The sequence below is a fragment of the Pongo pygmaeus genome, chromosome 6 (assembly GCF_028885625.2).
Source record: "Pongo pygmaeus isolate AG05252 chromosome 6, NHGRI_mPonPyg2-v2.0_pri, whole genome shotgun sequence".
Classification (NCBI taxonomy): domain Eukaryota; kingdom Metazoa; phylum Chordata; class Mammalia; order Primates; family Hominidae; genus Pongo; species Pongo pygmaeus.
In genome coordinates, this window is record NC_072379.2 from 87,509,700 (window position 1) to 87,523,981 (window position 14,282).

Below are 14,282 nucleotides of genomic sequence, written 5' to 3' on the forward strand. Positions count from 1 at the left end.
TTTTAGTAGAGACAGGGTTTCACCACGTTGGCCAGGATGATCTCAAGTGCCTGACCTCAAGTGATCCGTCTGCCTTGGCCTCCCAAAGTACTGGGATTACAGGCGTGAGCCACTGCACCCAGCCTTCCAGTTCATACGTTTTAGAGCTTTAAATGGAACTGTCTTTTTCAATTTACATATATCTGAGAAACATTTCTCAAAATATTTCACCTTAAAACACTGAGGAAAAAAACAGAAGCAGAAACTTGTAAAAATACATCTTTTAATAAACATTAAGAAGTACAGTGCATTTTTATTGAGGTTTTACATTGTAGTTTACAGCAAATATACTATCCATTGTAGTGTATATGTACAAGTAAAGTAAACTTAGGTTTGTTTTCTCTCCCATGGCTGGATAAACCAAATCTGATACATCCACGTTTAAGGTTGTTTTCCAAGTTGGTTTCCATAAAAGGCCTTTAACAATAATAGGCTTTTAACAACAAAAAGGTATCCCTCCCATCACAATGAGAGCTTGATGAGGGCTCAAAAGTGACTTCAAAAACTGTAAATAATTATTTTCCTTTGATGGCTTTAAAAATAGCTACTGATAGCAAATCAGAAACACTAAAGAAAAAAGACAATAAGGAAACAGCTGTTTGTCTAGTGAATCCATAATAAATACCAATTTGAGGCTATAGATTACAAAGCCAAAAGATTCTTATAGGAAAGTTAATGTTTATATTTACAATCCCATGGACTAAAAAACTGTCTAATATGTTAAAGACTGAGTCTACCTTTATTTAACATTGTTTATACACAAAGACCCAAGGGATGGTAGAATTCTTGATCCTTCTGGACAAAAGCATAGTGAGAGGGGACTGAAATTAACAAAAAGGGAAAATTAATATTAATCTCAAAATTCTACCCATCGTTGTCTTAAAATGATCAAGACTCAGCTACATCCGAGAAAAACGAAAAGGATCAGAAGTGAAAGAAATCAGAAGCCAGTAATTAAAAAAATCATAACCTTGTGTGCTTTCTACTGACGGCATTTAAAAATTTATACAACTAGATTTATTTGCTCTATATATAAACTAGTGTTGGAATTAGGGGAAAAAGTACCAAATACATCTACACAAATACTAGAATCATATTCAGAATTGCAAAAAGGCATAATAATCTGTTTACCATATAACTAGCTGTTTGTAAAATCTGCAATGGTTAATAAAAAATCCTTATGAATATAGTACTAATATGTAGCAAATTACACCAATTAAATAAGCAGCTCAAATTCATAAGGCTAACAACCCAATATCCCTGAATTTCTAAGTGTTCATCTCAGTTTTAACATGGTTTCATCTAATTGTTACCTCATCAGAAGAGACATTTTTAATAACTCCTCCATCCTTAATACATCATCATACTTTCAGAAGTGGAGAGGGAACAATTTCCCTACCACTTTTGCCCATTCTCATAAATCAGTGTTATTACAAAATCTAGGCTAGCACAGGTGCCTTAAGGATACAATGGACTGAAGTAAACAGAATTTCAAGGTCCAGGATATTGTTGGTGTTGTACAATTTGTCTGTCTGACAGAAACTTGTGTCTCTGGTTGAAATATTCCTGGATCAATGATTAAGAAGTTAAGGCCAACTGACAATGAAGTCAGATTATTCCCCAACTGTCAGGTAACATTTTGATCTTCTCTATTAAAATGTCTTACTGGATGGGACCAGATCTCATACTTTTCATGTATCCTCTATAGCACCTACTAAAGTGTTAGTTAGGCAGAAATATATGCTCAAGGAAATAATCAGTGACGGGGGCGAGAAATGCATCAAGGGTGAATGAATCAAGGTTATGGTAAAGCCATACCTTACTTCCCCCATAACTCAAAAGGCAGTCACCAGAGTAAATCTCTAGTGTAGTCACTGAAGAACAGACTTCTTGTCCCCTACTAAATTATGTCTGAAAGAGAACAAACCATTATGGCCCTTTTATTTATTTCTCTTAGCCACTAAGAGATTGCATATGGGCACGAGTACTGCTTGATGGATGATATCTCCAAAAAAGAGTTTTCTGCCTCAGAGGAAACACTAACCTGTCATAAAGCACATTCTAACCCCAATAATACAATTTATGGAATCATCAATGTTAAAAATTATTACATGTTATTCATAAGTAGGTGATATTTAGAATGGTAGTCTTATTCTAACATCATTTAAAATACATTTTACTTTTAAACACTGGCATGAGGTAGAAGAAAGTCACAAAAGAAAGTAATCTTCAACATACTGACACCTATTCATACAATTAGCCCCAAGAGAAGAGTTACAGCCTTAAGCTAGATTATTGACTACTATTAAAATATTACCCTTACCTGAAATAAATTTCTTATATTTGAAACTGCCTTTTCTTTGCAGTTGAAGGTATTATAGAAAAAGAAAAATACACACTGAAATATTCATGAAGATGGTATACAACAGCTTCTGCTAACCATCATTCTTTAACATGTTGCTCTAAATTACCTCAATTGTGATGCAGGCCTCTTCCACTTAAATAATTAATTAGATATCAATATGAAGGCTAAAACTCCTTCCAGTATAAGAAGCAAAATTAAAAAAATTCACATTTAATATAATGTACTTCTCATAAAAACTAGCAGCACTTCATTCTACTAGGACATACAAATTTGGCTTCATTGGTTGGTCAAAAACAAAGGAAAATGTATGTAGGTCCAAAAGAGCTCTTTGCACAAGGGGAATGTGAGGCTACAAGAAGTTTTCTTTAACAATTAACTATTTCCCCATTAAGTGGTGTGTGAAACTACTGGAATGTCAATTTCAATGGCAGAGAGGCGAGAGCGTGCTGAATAGGGCTGTGAGTAAGTATGCATACTGGGTGGATGGGAGTACAATGGTTGCCAGAAAGGAGAAGGCAAAGATTTGCATGTACAATACCAAATAAACAGTATAAGGGAAGTCATAAACAGGCCCCCAGCACTAGCAATAGTGACATACACTGCATAGTCAAATGAAAAGACTGGCTCAAACTTCTTGTTCAGATGGATGTTATAAAAGATGACCCAGATAGATGGGGAGAGGCTCACAGTACCTGCCAGGAAAAACAGCAGCCCAGCCACCAGGTGGCAACCTGCACTATTGACCAGACACTTGGCCAGTTTGATGTTGGGCACTGAGGACCTGAAGGCAGTGTTGCACATTCCAATCAGGCAGAGCAGCAGGGCACCCATGGCGATCAGCATGCTGAGGGGTAGGGCAAACTGGAGGACACGCAGGTCCAGCTGATCAACTGATGAGTACCAAGTAGTGTCGTACATCAGGCAGTCACTGCTCCCGTCATACCGGGCACATTTCACCCACAGGCCTGTGTAAACAGTCAGGTTCTTCTCGTTTCTGTTGAATGTGATCAATCGTAATTTTCTCCAGTTGGGAAGCAGAGTCCCTGCAAAGAGGCCTGCTACTGAGGCGATTCCACACAGGAAGGAAAGGACTGTGGCTGCGTGGACATCCCGACAGCCCATGGCAGGCAAGCTTGTGGAGTGCTGTCAGTCAGACTAGGGGGTGACACACAAGAGGACAAATCGTGAGGGGACAATAGCAGAACACAGCAGGAAGGGTGGTGCCAACTGGCAACATATTTAATGATGAAATGTCAATGCAAAGAGGGAAAGTCTCTCCCTTGTTTCCTCTCTGTACAGTACAAATGTATATATATGCAGGTGTGTGTGACCTCAGAGCACAGGTGCACACACACTTGGTTATTACTGACTGGGTCATAGAGCAACTAAAATCTTTAGCCATCAGTGTTTTTATTCACAATTAAAAAAACAACCAAGATAATGTTGAAGTCTCTTACAATCACACCTTCAATCTTCTTGTTTGTCAAAAATCGTTTTTTCAACACATATACATCAAGCACTCTGTATGTGTCAGGCACTCACACAGCAAGGGCCCACTCATCAATCATCAGTTAGCTACAAACACCACAAATTCAGCCTCAAATGCTCATGCAGCAGGGTTGAAGGTGGCTCATAAAAAGCAAAGGTGTAGGGAAAGAAGCAGTACAGGACAGGGGAATGGTTGAGAGTCAACTCTTAGCAAGGCTGCTTGAATTCTAATCCCCATCTCCTCACTTACTAGCTCACTGACCTTGGGCCAGATTCAGAACTTCCCTGTGCCTCGTTTTCTTCATCTGTGAAATGGAAAAAATAACAGTGCCAACCTTGCAGGGTTGTTCTATGGGTTCAATGAGATAATATAATGTCGAGTGCTTAAAACATGTCTAGAACACAATAAATGCTATGCCAAGTGTTAACTACTTCTTAGCATTCAGTGATCCAGCTCAGTGCTTGGCACATCAGAGGAGTTCAAAGAACATTCATTGAATGAATGTTAAATAAGAAAAAACAAACTGATCTCATTCCTATGTACTAGGCACACTAGGAAATTATAAAAAGTAAATGAGCTCATCTCCAATGAGTCAGTCAAATGAAAAGATGAGAACAATGGTCCCTGAAATTATTCTGCTTAATTACTTCCTTGTTGATTCAAGATGACCCAATTACTTCCTTGTTGATTCAAGATGTAGATTTTCAGGGAAATCTACAGCACTTGTTGGTTATTACTACTACTGTTCATATAAGATGAATGCAAACATTTTTCAAGTAATGACAACCTACTTCTATTAATGCTTATTATAAGAAAAACAGTCGCCAGGACTTTCATTCCAAATTAAAAGGCCATGTTCTTTTTCTGTATATGGCAAACTATAAAAAGCTTGCATCTTATTCAGCTTTAATTTCCTCAAGGGTCTGATATTCACTCTCAAAGCAGGACTCAAATGTATTTTCTCTGCCTTCTATAATGCCTACTATGAGGCAATAGAGCAGACTACTTCAGTAAGATTTACTTTTTTTGTTCAGAGCATGATGAAGGGGCAAGGTTGAGAATAATTTTTATTTCTGAATACAGTTCCATCATCCTTTGCAGAATCAAATATCTGCTGGGATGGTGAAGTTGTGTTTCCAAGCTTTCAGGATCAGAAAGACAATTATGACCAAAATGCTAGGAAGCTGGCTTAGAATGTGATTCTCGCATGAATTCCAGTGGGAGGGCACAATGTTCTTTAGAAAACAATGTTATTTGTATATTTAATCTAGTCATATAATATAGGAATAATTTTTTCTTTTTTCTTTTTTTGAAACCAGTCTTACTCTGTTGCCCAGGCTAGAGTGCAGTGACACAATCATGGCTCACTGCAGCCTTGGCCTTCCAGGCTCAAGCGATCCTCCCACCTCAGCCTCCTGAGTAGCTGGGACCATAGGCACACATCACTATGTTCAGCTAATTTTTGTATTTTTTGTAGAGACGGGGTTTTGTCATGTTGCCTAGGCTGGTCTCGAACTCCTGGGCTCAAGCAATCCACCAGTGTCAGCCTCCCAAAGTACTGAGATTACAGGTGTGAACCAGCCCTCCTCCTTCCACCCCCCCAATTCTTATTCCCTTTCTTTTTTTCTTTCTTTTAGAGACCTGGTTTCACTATGTTGGCCAGGCTGGTCTCAAACTCCTGGCCTCAAGCAATCTTCCTGCCTTGGCCTCCAAAAGTGCTGAAATTACAAGCTGGGATTATAGTCATGAGCAACTGCGCCCAGCCAGAATAATTTTACTAATCGAAAAAATGCCTATGTGTACATACATATATTCAAATATACACATATAGCATATATAAATGCACAATATAAAAACCAGAGTTTAAGCACAAGTAACCATTTTTAAAGCCCTCAAGTTAAACATTAGTTTAGTTCTAAGTTTTTCCATTAGTATTAGTTTACTATTTATTATGTTACCTTCTGTCAGTATTATCAGAAGTAGCAATTGCTTAAGAAAATTTTATGAAAGGGAGAGACGAATTACAGTATTTTTTTCAAGCAAACTGGGAAAAAGTTGTCTTGCTTAATTGCGGCAACCAAACACCTCAGTACAGCAATAGAAACTGGTACAGATTTGAGAATGTTGCACTGGAAAAAGCTACTAGAGATGCAAAGCTCTAGGATATAGCTCTCTGGTGGTCTTTGCTTATTCACCTGTCTATCTCCCCCATACAACTTGTGTGCCTAGCACACAAGTGATTCTAGGATTATTTGAATAAACGAGTATTGGGCTCTGTACAAAGACCCCAGTAACTCACAAAGGTGGGCCACTGGTAATGAAGAACTGTACAAGGAAGGAAGTAGCTATTACTAAGAAGCAATCATTCATTCAGCAAGTACTTACATCGTGCTGAGTGTCTAGCATATGCAAAACACTCTGTTAGGCCCTGGAAAGACACCAAGACCACTGAGACCTGGACCTTGCTCCCAGTGTGTTTACAGAGACTTGTGGAAAGAAACGGCTGTTTTATGTGAACTCAAAGTGCTGGTGGTGAATCAACTGTATAATTACTACATAGCAAGTGATTACTGTTAGGTGTTAAGCAAAGTGAATAAGGTACCTGTTCATAAAAATTTATCAGCCAGGAGTTAAAGACTGAGAAATGAAGGAGAATAAGGATTTGATTAAAGTTGTGAAGACATAGGAAAAAGGTTCTCTCTGTTTCTTTCAAGCTTCAGAAGTCTTCAGATAACCCACTCAAAGTCCTAATGCAATCACAATTCCTTCTTGCTTTCAGAAGTAGTATACTGGCTGGGCGAATTGGCTCATGCCTGTAATCCCAGCACTTTGGGAGGCCAAGGAGGGTAGATCACTTGAGGTCAGGAGTTTCAGACCAGCCTGGTCAACATGGTGAAACCCCATCTGTACTAAAAATACAAAAACTAGCCAGGCATGGTGGCACGTGCCTGTAATCCCAGCTACTCAAGAGGCTGAGGCAGGAGAATCGCTTGAACCCAGGAGGTGGAGGCTGCAGTGAGCCAGATCACACCACTGCACTCCATACTGGGCGACAGAGCACGAGACTCTGTCTCAAAACAAACAGGAACAAAAAACAAAAGTAGTATAGAAATAATTGGAATTTCAATGTACTTGAGATTTCTCTAATCAAACTGCCCTGTAACACTGATTCCTGAAATGTAAATGGAGTGAGAAACAAGATCAGGATGTATAACTCTATTATTAATAAATTCCAGGCCAGGTGCTGTGGCTCATGCCTGTAATCCCAGCAGTTGGGGAGGCTGCAGTGGGAGAACAGCTTGAGCCCAGGAGTTTGAGACCAGCTTGGGCAACATAGCGAGACCCCATCTCTACAAAAAAACTTAATTATTAAGAAAAATAAATAAATTCCTATAATTCTTAGCCTATAGACTATCAAATGACATTAATGAAGAGAGGTGGGACAATATATATTTCAGTATTAAGTGCTTTTAACTATATTCTGCATCAAATCAATACAAATATTATATTGGTTCTCTGAAATTGCCTTTGATGAAGCATTCTTAGCTCAGATCTCAGGGATGGACAAAGGCCTACCTATACAGAGTCAACAAGGATACCACAGCACTTTTTCAGAAGGGAAGTACTATTAACCTTAATTCTTAAGCTAAATTTTGGCTTGATACTGGAATTAACGTCTAGCTTCTTTTGGCTACTTCACTTTGTATGCCCTCTTCTTAATTTCAAATGCCTATGATTTGATAAGTCATATATCCCACCAGAGAGATAAAGTAATTTCTTGTAAGACAGGGTCTTACTCTATCACCCAAGCTGGAGTGCAGGGCTTGATCACAGCTCACTAGATTTCAGTAAGCTGAGATCCTGGGCTCAAGTAATCCTCCTGCCTCAGCCTCCTGAGTAGCTGGGATTACAGGTGCATGCCACCATGCTGGGCTAATTTTTAAGTTTTCTGTAGAGATGGGGTCTTGCTATGTTGCCCAGGCTGGTCTTGAACTCTTGGGCTCAAGCAATCCCCCCACCTCCGCCTTTCAAAGGGCTGGGATTACAAAAGTAAGCCACCGTGCCTGAAGTAAAATTTTATAGGATAGTTTGGGGAAAGAATATGTTTGATGTTTTAAAACAAAGATAATGCTGACTTCCCGACTAGGATTTGTTCATACTTGCAAGGGTAAAAAGACCTCTACTCTTGTGCTGTGTCAGTTAGTTTTAATCCACAATAATTTTTTTCAAATGTAAACCTCATCCGCCATTCCATTTCTTACCATTCAATAAGTTCCCATTTCCCATAGAATAAAGTCTCTAAAGTTTCAACTCCTCCCCATAGCTTACACCACCTGATTCCTACCAAATTCTCAACCTTCTTATGTGCCACTCTCCCACACTACACACTACAGTCTATGCAGCCACACCACGTTTTTTAACTTCCCAAATTTTCCACTTTCTAATTTGGTTAAGGGCCTTCCCTCATGGTCTTTCTCCTAGAGCTTTCTTAATTCCAACCTATTCTTTGCTTGGCTAATATTTACTCATTCTTCTAGTGTCCAGGGAGGCTCGTCCTAAACCTCCCCCCACCCCTGGTTATATGCTGTGGTAGCACTTTTGCACTTTTTCTTCTGTAGCAGTGATCATTCTTACAACTCCTTGTTCAGTGTTGTTTTCTTTCCCATCAGACTGTGAATTCCAGGACAGAGATCCCTTTGTTTTGTTCACTGTGTCTTATACTGGCACATAAAAGGCACTCAATTATTTGCTGAATGAATGAACAAACAAATGGAGGTTCTGTATAACTCTGGTCAGAATACAGACAGAAATTTAGTCTCAGTTCCATTCACTTCCTTTGGGAGAATTCACACCACCCTGCGTTCTGATACACCCAGACTGCTTCTAGACTGTGCCCCTGTTTTCTCCTTTTTGGTCAAAAGACTTCCATTTTACAAAACAACATTCATTTTCTTCCCCCAGAAACCTGTGATAGCAAAGACAAGGCCATCCTTAGGTACCTACATGCAGACTATGCTTCTAGAAATACATATCTAGGTTAAGCAACACTGTCTAACTTCAACAATGGTTTGAAAGTCAATTATTCCTGGCACAGTGTGGTGGCTCATGCCTGTAATCCCAGCACTTTAGGAGGCCGAGGCGGGTGGATCACGAGGTCAGGAGTTCGAGACCAACCTGGCCAATATGGTGAAACCCCGAGACTCCATTTCAAAAACAAAAAGTCCATTGTTCCGGTATTGATTTTTCTGTTTTCAACTTAACAGGCATGTCATGAATTAGACATACTTCTCTTAAGAGTGGTTAATATATCAAATTAATATTTATTAAAGCTAAACAATATATACGTTTTTTAATGGAGGAAAAAAAACATCTTTTTGCCATGTGAAAATCCCTAATTAGGGACTGTGGAAAACGTGCAAGGCTAAGAACACTTTAACAAATCTGACAAGCAGTCATGAGTACTAGCTGGATGAGAGCTTTGAGCTAGGTCTTATATACACATAAGTGGTTTGTTGTTTCCATCTAGGAGGCTGCTTGGTATTGTTGTCCAGGAGACCAAAGACCTGAATACCATTCATAACCTATCATTTACAAATTGGACAAGTCACTTATGTCCTCTGAACCTCCAATTTTTCATCTGTAAAGTGTCCCACAAAGTAGTAAAATCATGAATAGCAAAGTCCTTTGTAAACCAGAATACGGTCAGAAATGTAAGTCAGTAATGATTATTAGCAGGCTTATTTACTTTTTTCAACTAGAAACATACTTTTTTTCTGGACCCTCAGCAAATGACCACAGATGGTTATAGTCATATAACAAGAAGGACAGAACATTCTCTTTGGAGATACTGACCAAATCAAATATAGACTCTATTTCAAATAACCACTTCACATTTGTCATTTGACTCTCTGTTCCACCGTGACTCAGAAAAGTAGATAAAATTTGGTACACAATTAAATGTTATCAAAGACATAATTACAAATAAAAATATTTTCAAATTATATATTTTCTACGGTTTTGAATAGAATTTAAAGAAGGCTGGAGCAGGAACAGTGGCTAAGAGCTTTAGGAAGTCACAGATCCAATAGACCCTGTACTATTTTTTCCAGGCACAATTCTGAGTTATAGTTGTAAGAGAGTTACAAGAGTACATATGTCTAATAGCAGCTAGCTTCTATTTTTTTGAGACAGGGTCTCGCTTTCTCACCCAGGCTGGAGTGCAGTGGTGCAATCATGGCTCACTGCAGCCTCGACCTCCCAGGCTCAAGCAATCCTCCCACCTCAGCTTCCAGAGTAGCTGGGACTATAGGCATGTATCACCACAACTGGCTAATTTTTAAAAATTTTCTCATACAGACAGGATCTTGCTATGTTGCCCAGGATGGTCTCAAACTCGTGGGCTCAAGGGATTCTTCCACCTCAGTCTCTCAAAGCGCTAGGGTTACAGGGCTGAGCCACCATGCCCAGCCCTAACTTAATTCTTGATGGTAACATTGAGAGTTCCTTCTACCTATAATTTGGGTTTTCTTAGAAACTGTAAGTCATCAGTCATTGCACTCACAAGAGAGGTCTGTCCTATACCTCTATTTTGTTGAACAAGAGAAAAAAAAAAGGGTCATTGTTGGCAGATGTGGTAGCAGGAGGGAGGGAAATAAGATATAATTGAAGGACGTACTTACCCTTTGAGGTACCTGACAGTTCCAAAACAGCTTTATTCAGCTTAGAAGAAACACATGCAGATCTGAATACAGAGTAGCAATAATCTGAGCCTAAAGAAATAGGAAAAATACTCCAAATTAACATAGTACTTCTCTAAAAACCCTGTTTGAATTCCCATGGATTAGAAGAAATGATTAGTAATCACCTAAAATCAATGAAATGTTATACTAAAAAGGGCAGACAGTCAGTTTTTCAAAAAGGCAGTTTAGCAGGGGCGCAGTGGCTTACACCAGTAATCCCGACACTTTGGGAAGCTGAGGCGGGATGATCACTTGAGCTGGAGTTCAAGACCAGCCTGGCCAACATGGCAAAACCCCATCTCTCCTAAAAATACAAAAATTAGCCGGGCATGGTGGCTTATGCCTATAGTCCCAGCCACTTGGGAGGTTAAGGCACAAGAACCGCTTGAACCTGGGAGGCGGAGGTTACGGTGAGCCGAGATTGCACCACTGCACTCCAGCGTTGGTGACAGAGGAAGACTCTGGCTCAAAATAATAATAATAATAATAATAATTAGCCAGGTGTGATGGTGCACACGTGTTGTCCCAGTTTCTTGGTAGGCTGACATGGAAGGATCACTTGAGCCCAGGAGTTTGAGGACACAGTGAGTCATGATCACGCCACTGCACTCCAGCCTGGATGACATAGCAATGATCTGTCTCAAATAACAAAAAAATAAAAAGGCTGTTTATTCCTTAATTCATGCATTATATATGAGAAATATATATAGAAAAATACGTAGAAATAGAAGAAAAAAATTAACTCATCTTGTGACTTGAGAATATAGGAGAAATGAGGATGAAAAACACTTTGCTGTCTTGGGAATATACGATTGATATTTAATGAATGTTTTAGATCATTTTCATGACTACGGTGAAAGGATAAGGAAGGTGGTGAAAGACTGTGCAGTTGTCTTGGAAGTAAAAGAAATTTTCTTTTACATTTTTAAAAAAGGACACTGACAAGACCAGACAAAGTTGATCTGAATTCTGCATCCTGAAATTTGCAACCAGAATGCTTAAAAAAAAATAGTTCCACCAATGGCTCAACCTGCCATTTAAAGATGCTTCTATATATCGACTTTAAACATTAGCCACTTCCTCTTCAAATACCATTTACCTCAAACAGGTAGGATGAGAATGGAAACTCATTATTATGTGCGCCTGACAGTTTCCTGGATTGAGGCGTTCATCACTAGCCCTATTATGATCACTATGTAGAATGCTCTCTGCAACTGGCTGCTCAGAGATTTCAGTCAAGTCCCCCCCAACCCCTCCCCCGCCCCAAATGTGTTTCTTGGGTTGGTATCAATCATAATTGCTCACTCCAAAGTCAGAGGAAATCATTTTACAATTAATAACGCACAATAGAATCCTTGGGCAATCATTTTAAGTGAGGTCACCAAGTCTGACCTTTCCCTAACGCGGCTATGGGCCCCTTACAAGGCCGGGTGCACAGAACTTACAAGAAAGCAAACCAAGCTTCCAGGGCAATCCGCACCCCCCTCCGCCCCGCTCCGCCCCCCTCCGCCTCCCTCCGCCTCCTCTCCTCCTCCCTCTTTTCGAAGAGCCCTGTGCGTGGTAGACCCAGACCTGGCAGAAGGAAAAAAACGCCCTACTAGTTAGAGCCAATGGAGAGAGACCGCAACAGTGACTGTTAACGCTCTCAGAGCTAGCCCATCCCTGCAACACTCAGTGGGTTTGAACCGCAAGCAGGTCATCATTACACAACCAGCATCAGCCGGTTATTCAAAAATAGCAGCTTGGGCTCCCCCACAAACCCGCGCCAGCAAAGCTCCCAGCCCTTGGCGGCTCCGGCAACACACCTCGACATTTCCATACTCCTGTATACAAAATAATTTTTTAAAGCCTTACCAAATACCTACTCAATTTTCACATCCACAGATGTGGTCAGCGTTTCCCAACGCTCCTGATTCCCCTGGATTTAGCTATTTTACATAAAATCCTCAGTTACTTATGCAAAAGACCCAGAAATCGGAACATCTTGACCACACCTACCTGCTTCTCACACGCAGGGCATTTTACTCGCCCACACTGAGGAGCCTCTTGGAGCGTCTCCCTCTCAGCGTCCCAGGAAGTGCGTTCCCAGCGAAGTACACCGGAGGCTTCTGGGAGCGGAGTCAGGTTCTCCCGTGGCCCTGAACGGCAATGCCCTGGATGGCTGGGACTACAATTCCCAGAATCCACTGGGCCGCCAGCCGCAGGCAACATCCTGCGACCACCTCCTGCCCTTCCCTTTCTCTGCCTCCACCTCCCCGAATTTCTCTTGCACCTTATGTTCCGTCTAGAATTGGGTTATCGGTTAAAGAAAAAAAAAAAGGCAAAACGAAACCAAACTAAAAGTAGTTTTGAGTTGGGTACCTAAGTAAATATTCCCCAGGTGACTTGAAGGTGACTTGCCCGTAAGAAGGTTAGCAAAAATTCTTAAATCCGGATTTTTTTTTCCCCTCAAAGTGTTTATCTAGGCACAAAGTAGAAAAGACCAAACAGCCCAGATTTGTATGGGGCTTTGCTGTGTATTGATTGGGTGGCCCTGGGCAAGTTATCTCTATATCTGGAGGTTATCTGGAAAAATGGGGATAAGATCACCCACATCATACTGTTGTCTTGAAAATTGAGGGACCTAATATAGCTAAAGTACAGTATAGCTAGCTATTAGATATTTGAACTAATTTTACTCTCCCACACAATTTCTACTGTCTTGTCCCTTTCTCTGTTGGCTTCTCTCCAATGTGAAGTCCTACATTAGTGAATGAATATCTGAATTAAACTAAAAGATTCCAAAGTCCTAAATAGCAATGATCTGATTTTTTTAAAAATAAAGGATGCTGAAGTGTTGTGATGCCTACTTCGAAACGATCACACACACAAACACACACACACAAATGGATATAAAGTGTGGCAAAGTGTATAATTGTTGGATTCATGAAGAATACGTTTGTGGGTGTTTCTTGTACTATTCTTTAAAATTCTCTGTATCTTAGAAATTTTTCAAAATAAAAAGAAGAAAAAGTATCATAGTTTATACAAAAGGATGGCACCCATCCCAAGTAAGTATAACCTTGGCACGGAGATAACCCCTTTGTGCCTCAAGGTCTCATCTGTAACAGTATATCTACATCAGAAAATTGTGATGAGGATTAAATGAATTACTATAGAGACAGTTACAACAGTGTCTGATGCATAATAAGGACTATATGTTTGCTATTAGCATTTTCCATTTTGTGTTGCTCTAGTAACAATGAGACTATTTGTCAGAGACTTTTTAAAAAGGGAGGGTAGAGAGGCTACTATCAGTCCACTGCTACCTCCTTCTTATGTGTGATACTGCTTTAGAGGATGGATAAGGTTATCTAAGGCCAGAAGCAATCCGATCCCAAAGCCAGACTGGGAAATGTAATAATGAGAAAGAAAGATAGCATTGGGTGGTGAAAAGATTTCTGGGCTCCAGGCCAGCTCTGGCAATAGCAGATGGATAATAGCAATGTGACAAACGATAATCACTTATTTCCTCTGAACTTCAGTTCTCTCATCTATAAAGCTGAATTGAATCAAATAACTATGTACAAAATCATTTTATAACTTATTTCCCAATCACTGATGAATACTGCCTGATTAGAAGACTTTAGCTGGGAGGTACTTGCAATTG

General features: G+C 39.9%; 1 protein-coding gene across 2 annotated transcripts; it reads right to left on the minus strand.

The window, feature by feature from the left end:
* Positions 1-245: 245 nt before the first annotated feature.
* CLDN12 (claudin 12) lies at positions 246-12,837 on the minus strand. 2 transcript variants are annotated; one of them, XM_063667605.1, is made up of 4 exons: positions 12,632-12,837; positions 10,574-10,663; positions 4,155-4,197; positions 246-3,559 (listed from the first exon to the last, which is right to left on the minus strand). In XM_063667605.1, the coding sequence occupies exon 4, from the start codon at positions 3,524-3,526 to the stop codon at positions 2,792-2,794; it is 735 nt and encodes a 244-aa protein (XP_063523675.1). In that variant the 5' UTR covers positions 3,527-3,559; positions 4,155-4,197; positions 10,574-10,663; positions 12,632-12,837; the 3' UTR covers positions 246-2,791. The 2 variants fall into 2 exon arrangements, with proteins under 2 accessions (XP_063523675.1, XP_054351976.1); XM_054496001.2 differs by lacking the exon at positions 4,155-4,197 and having other exon boundaries at positions 12,632-12,823.
* Positions 12,838-14,282: the final 1,445 nt, after the last annotated feature.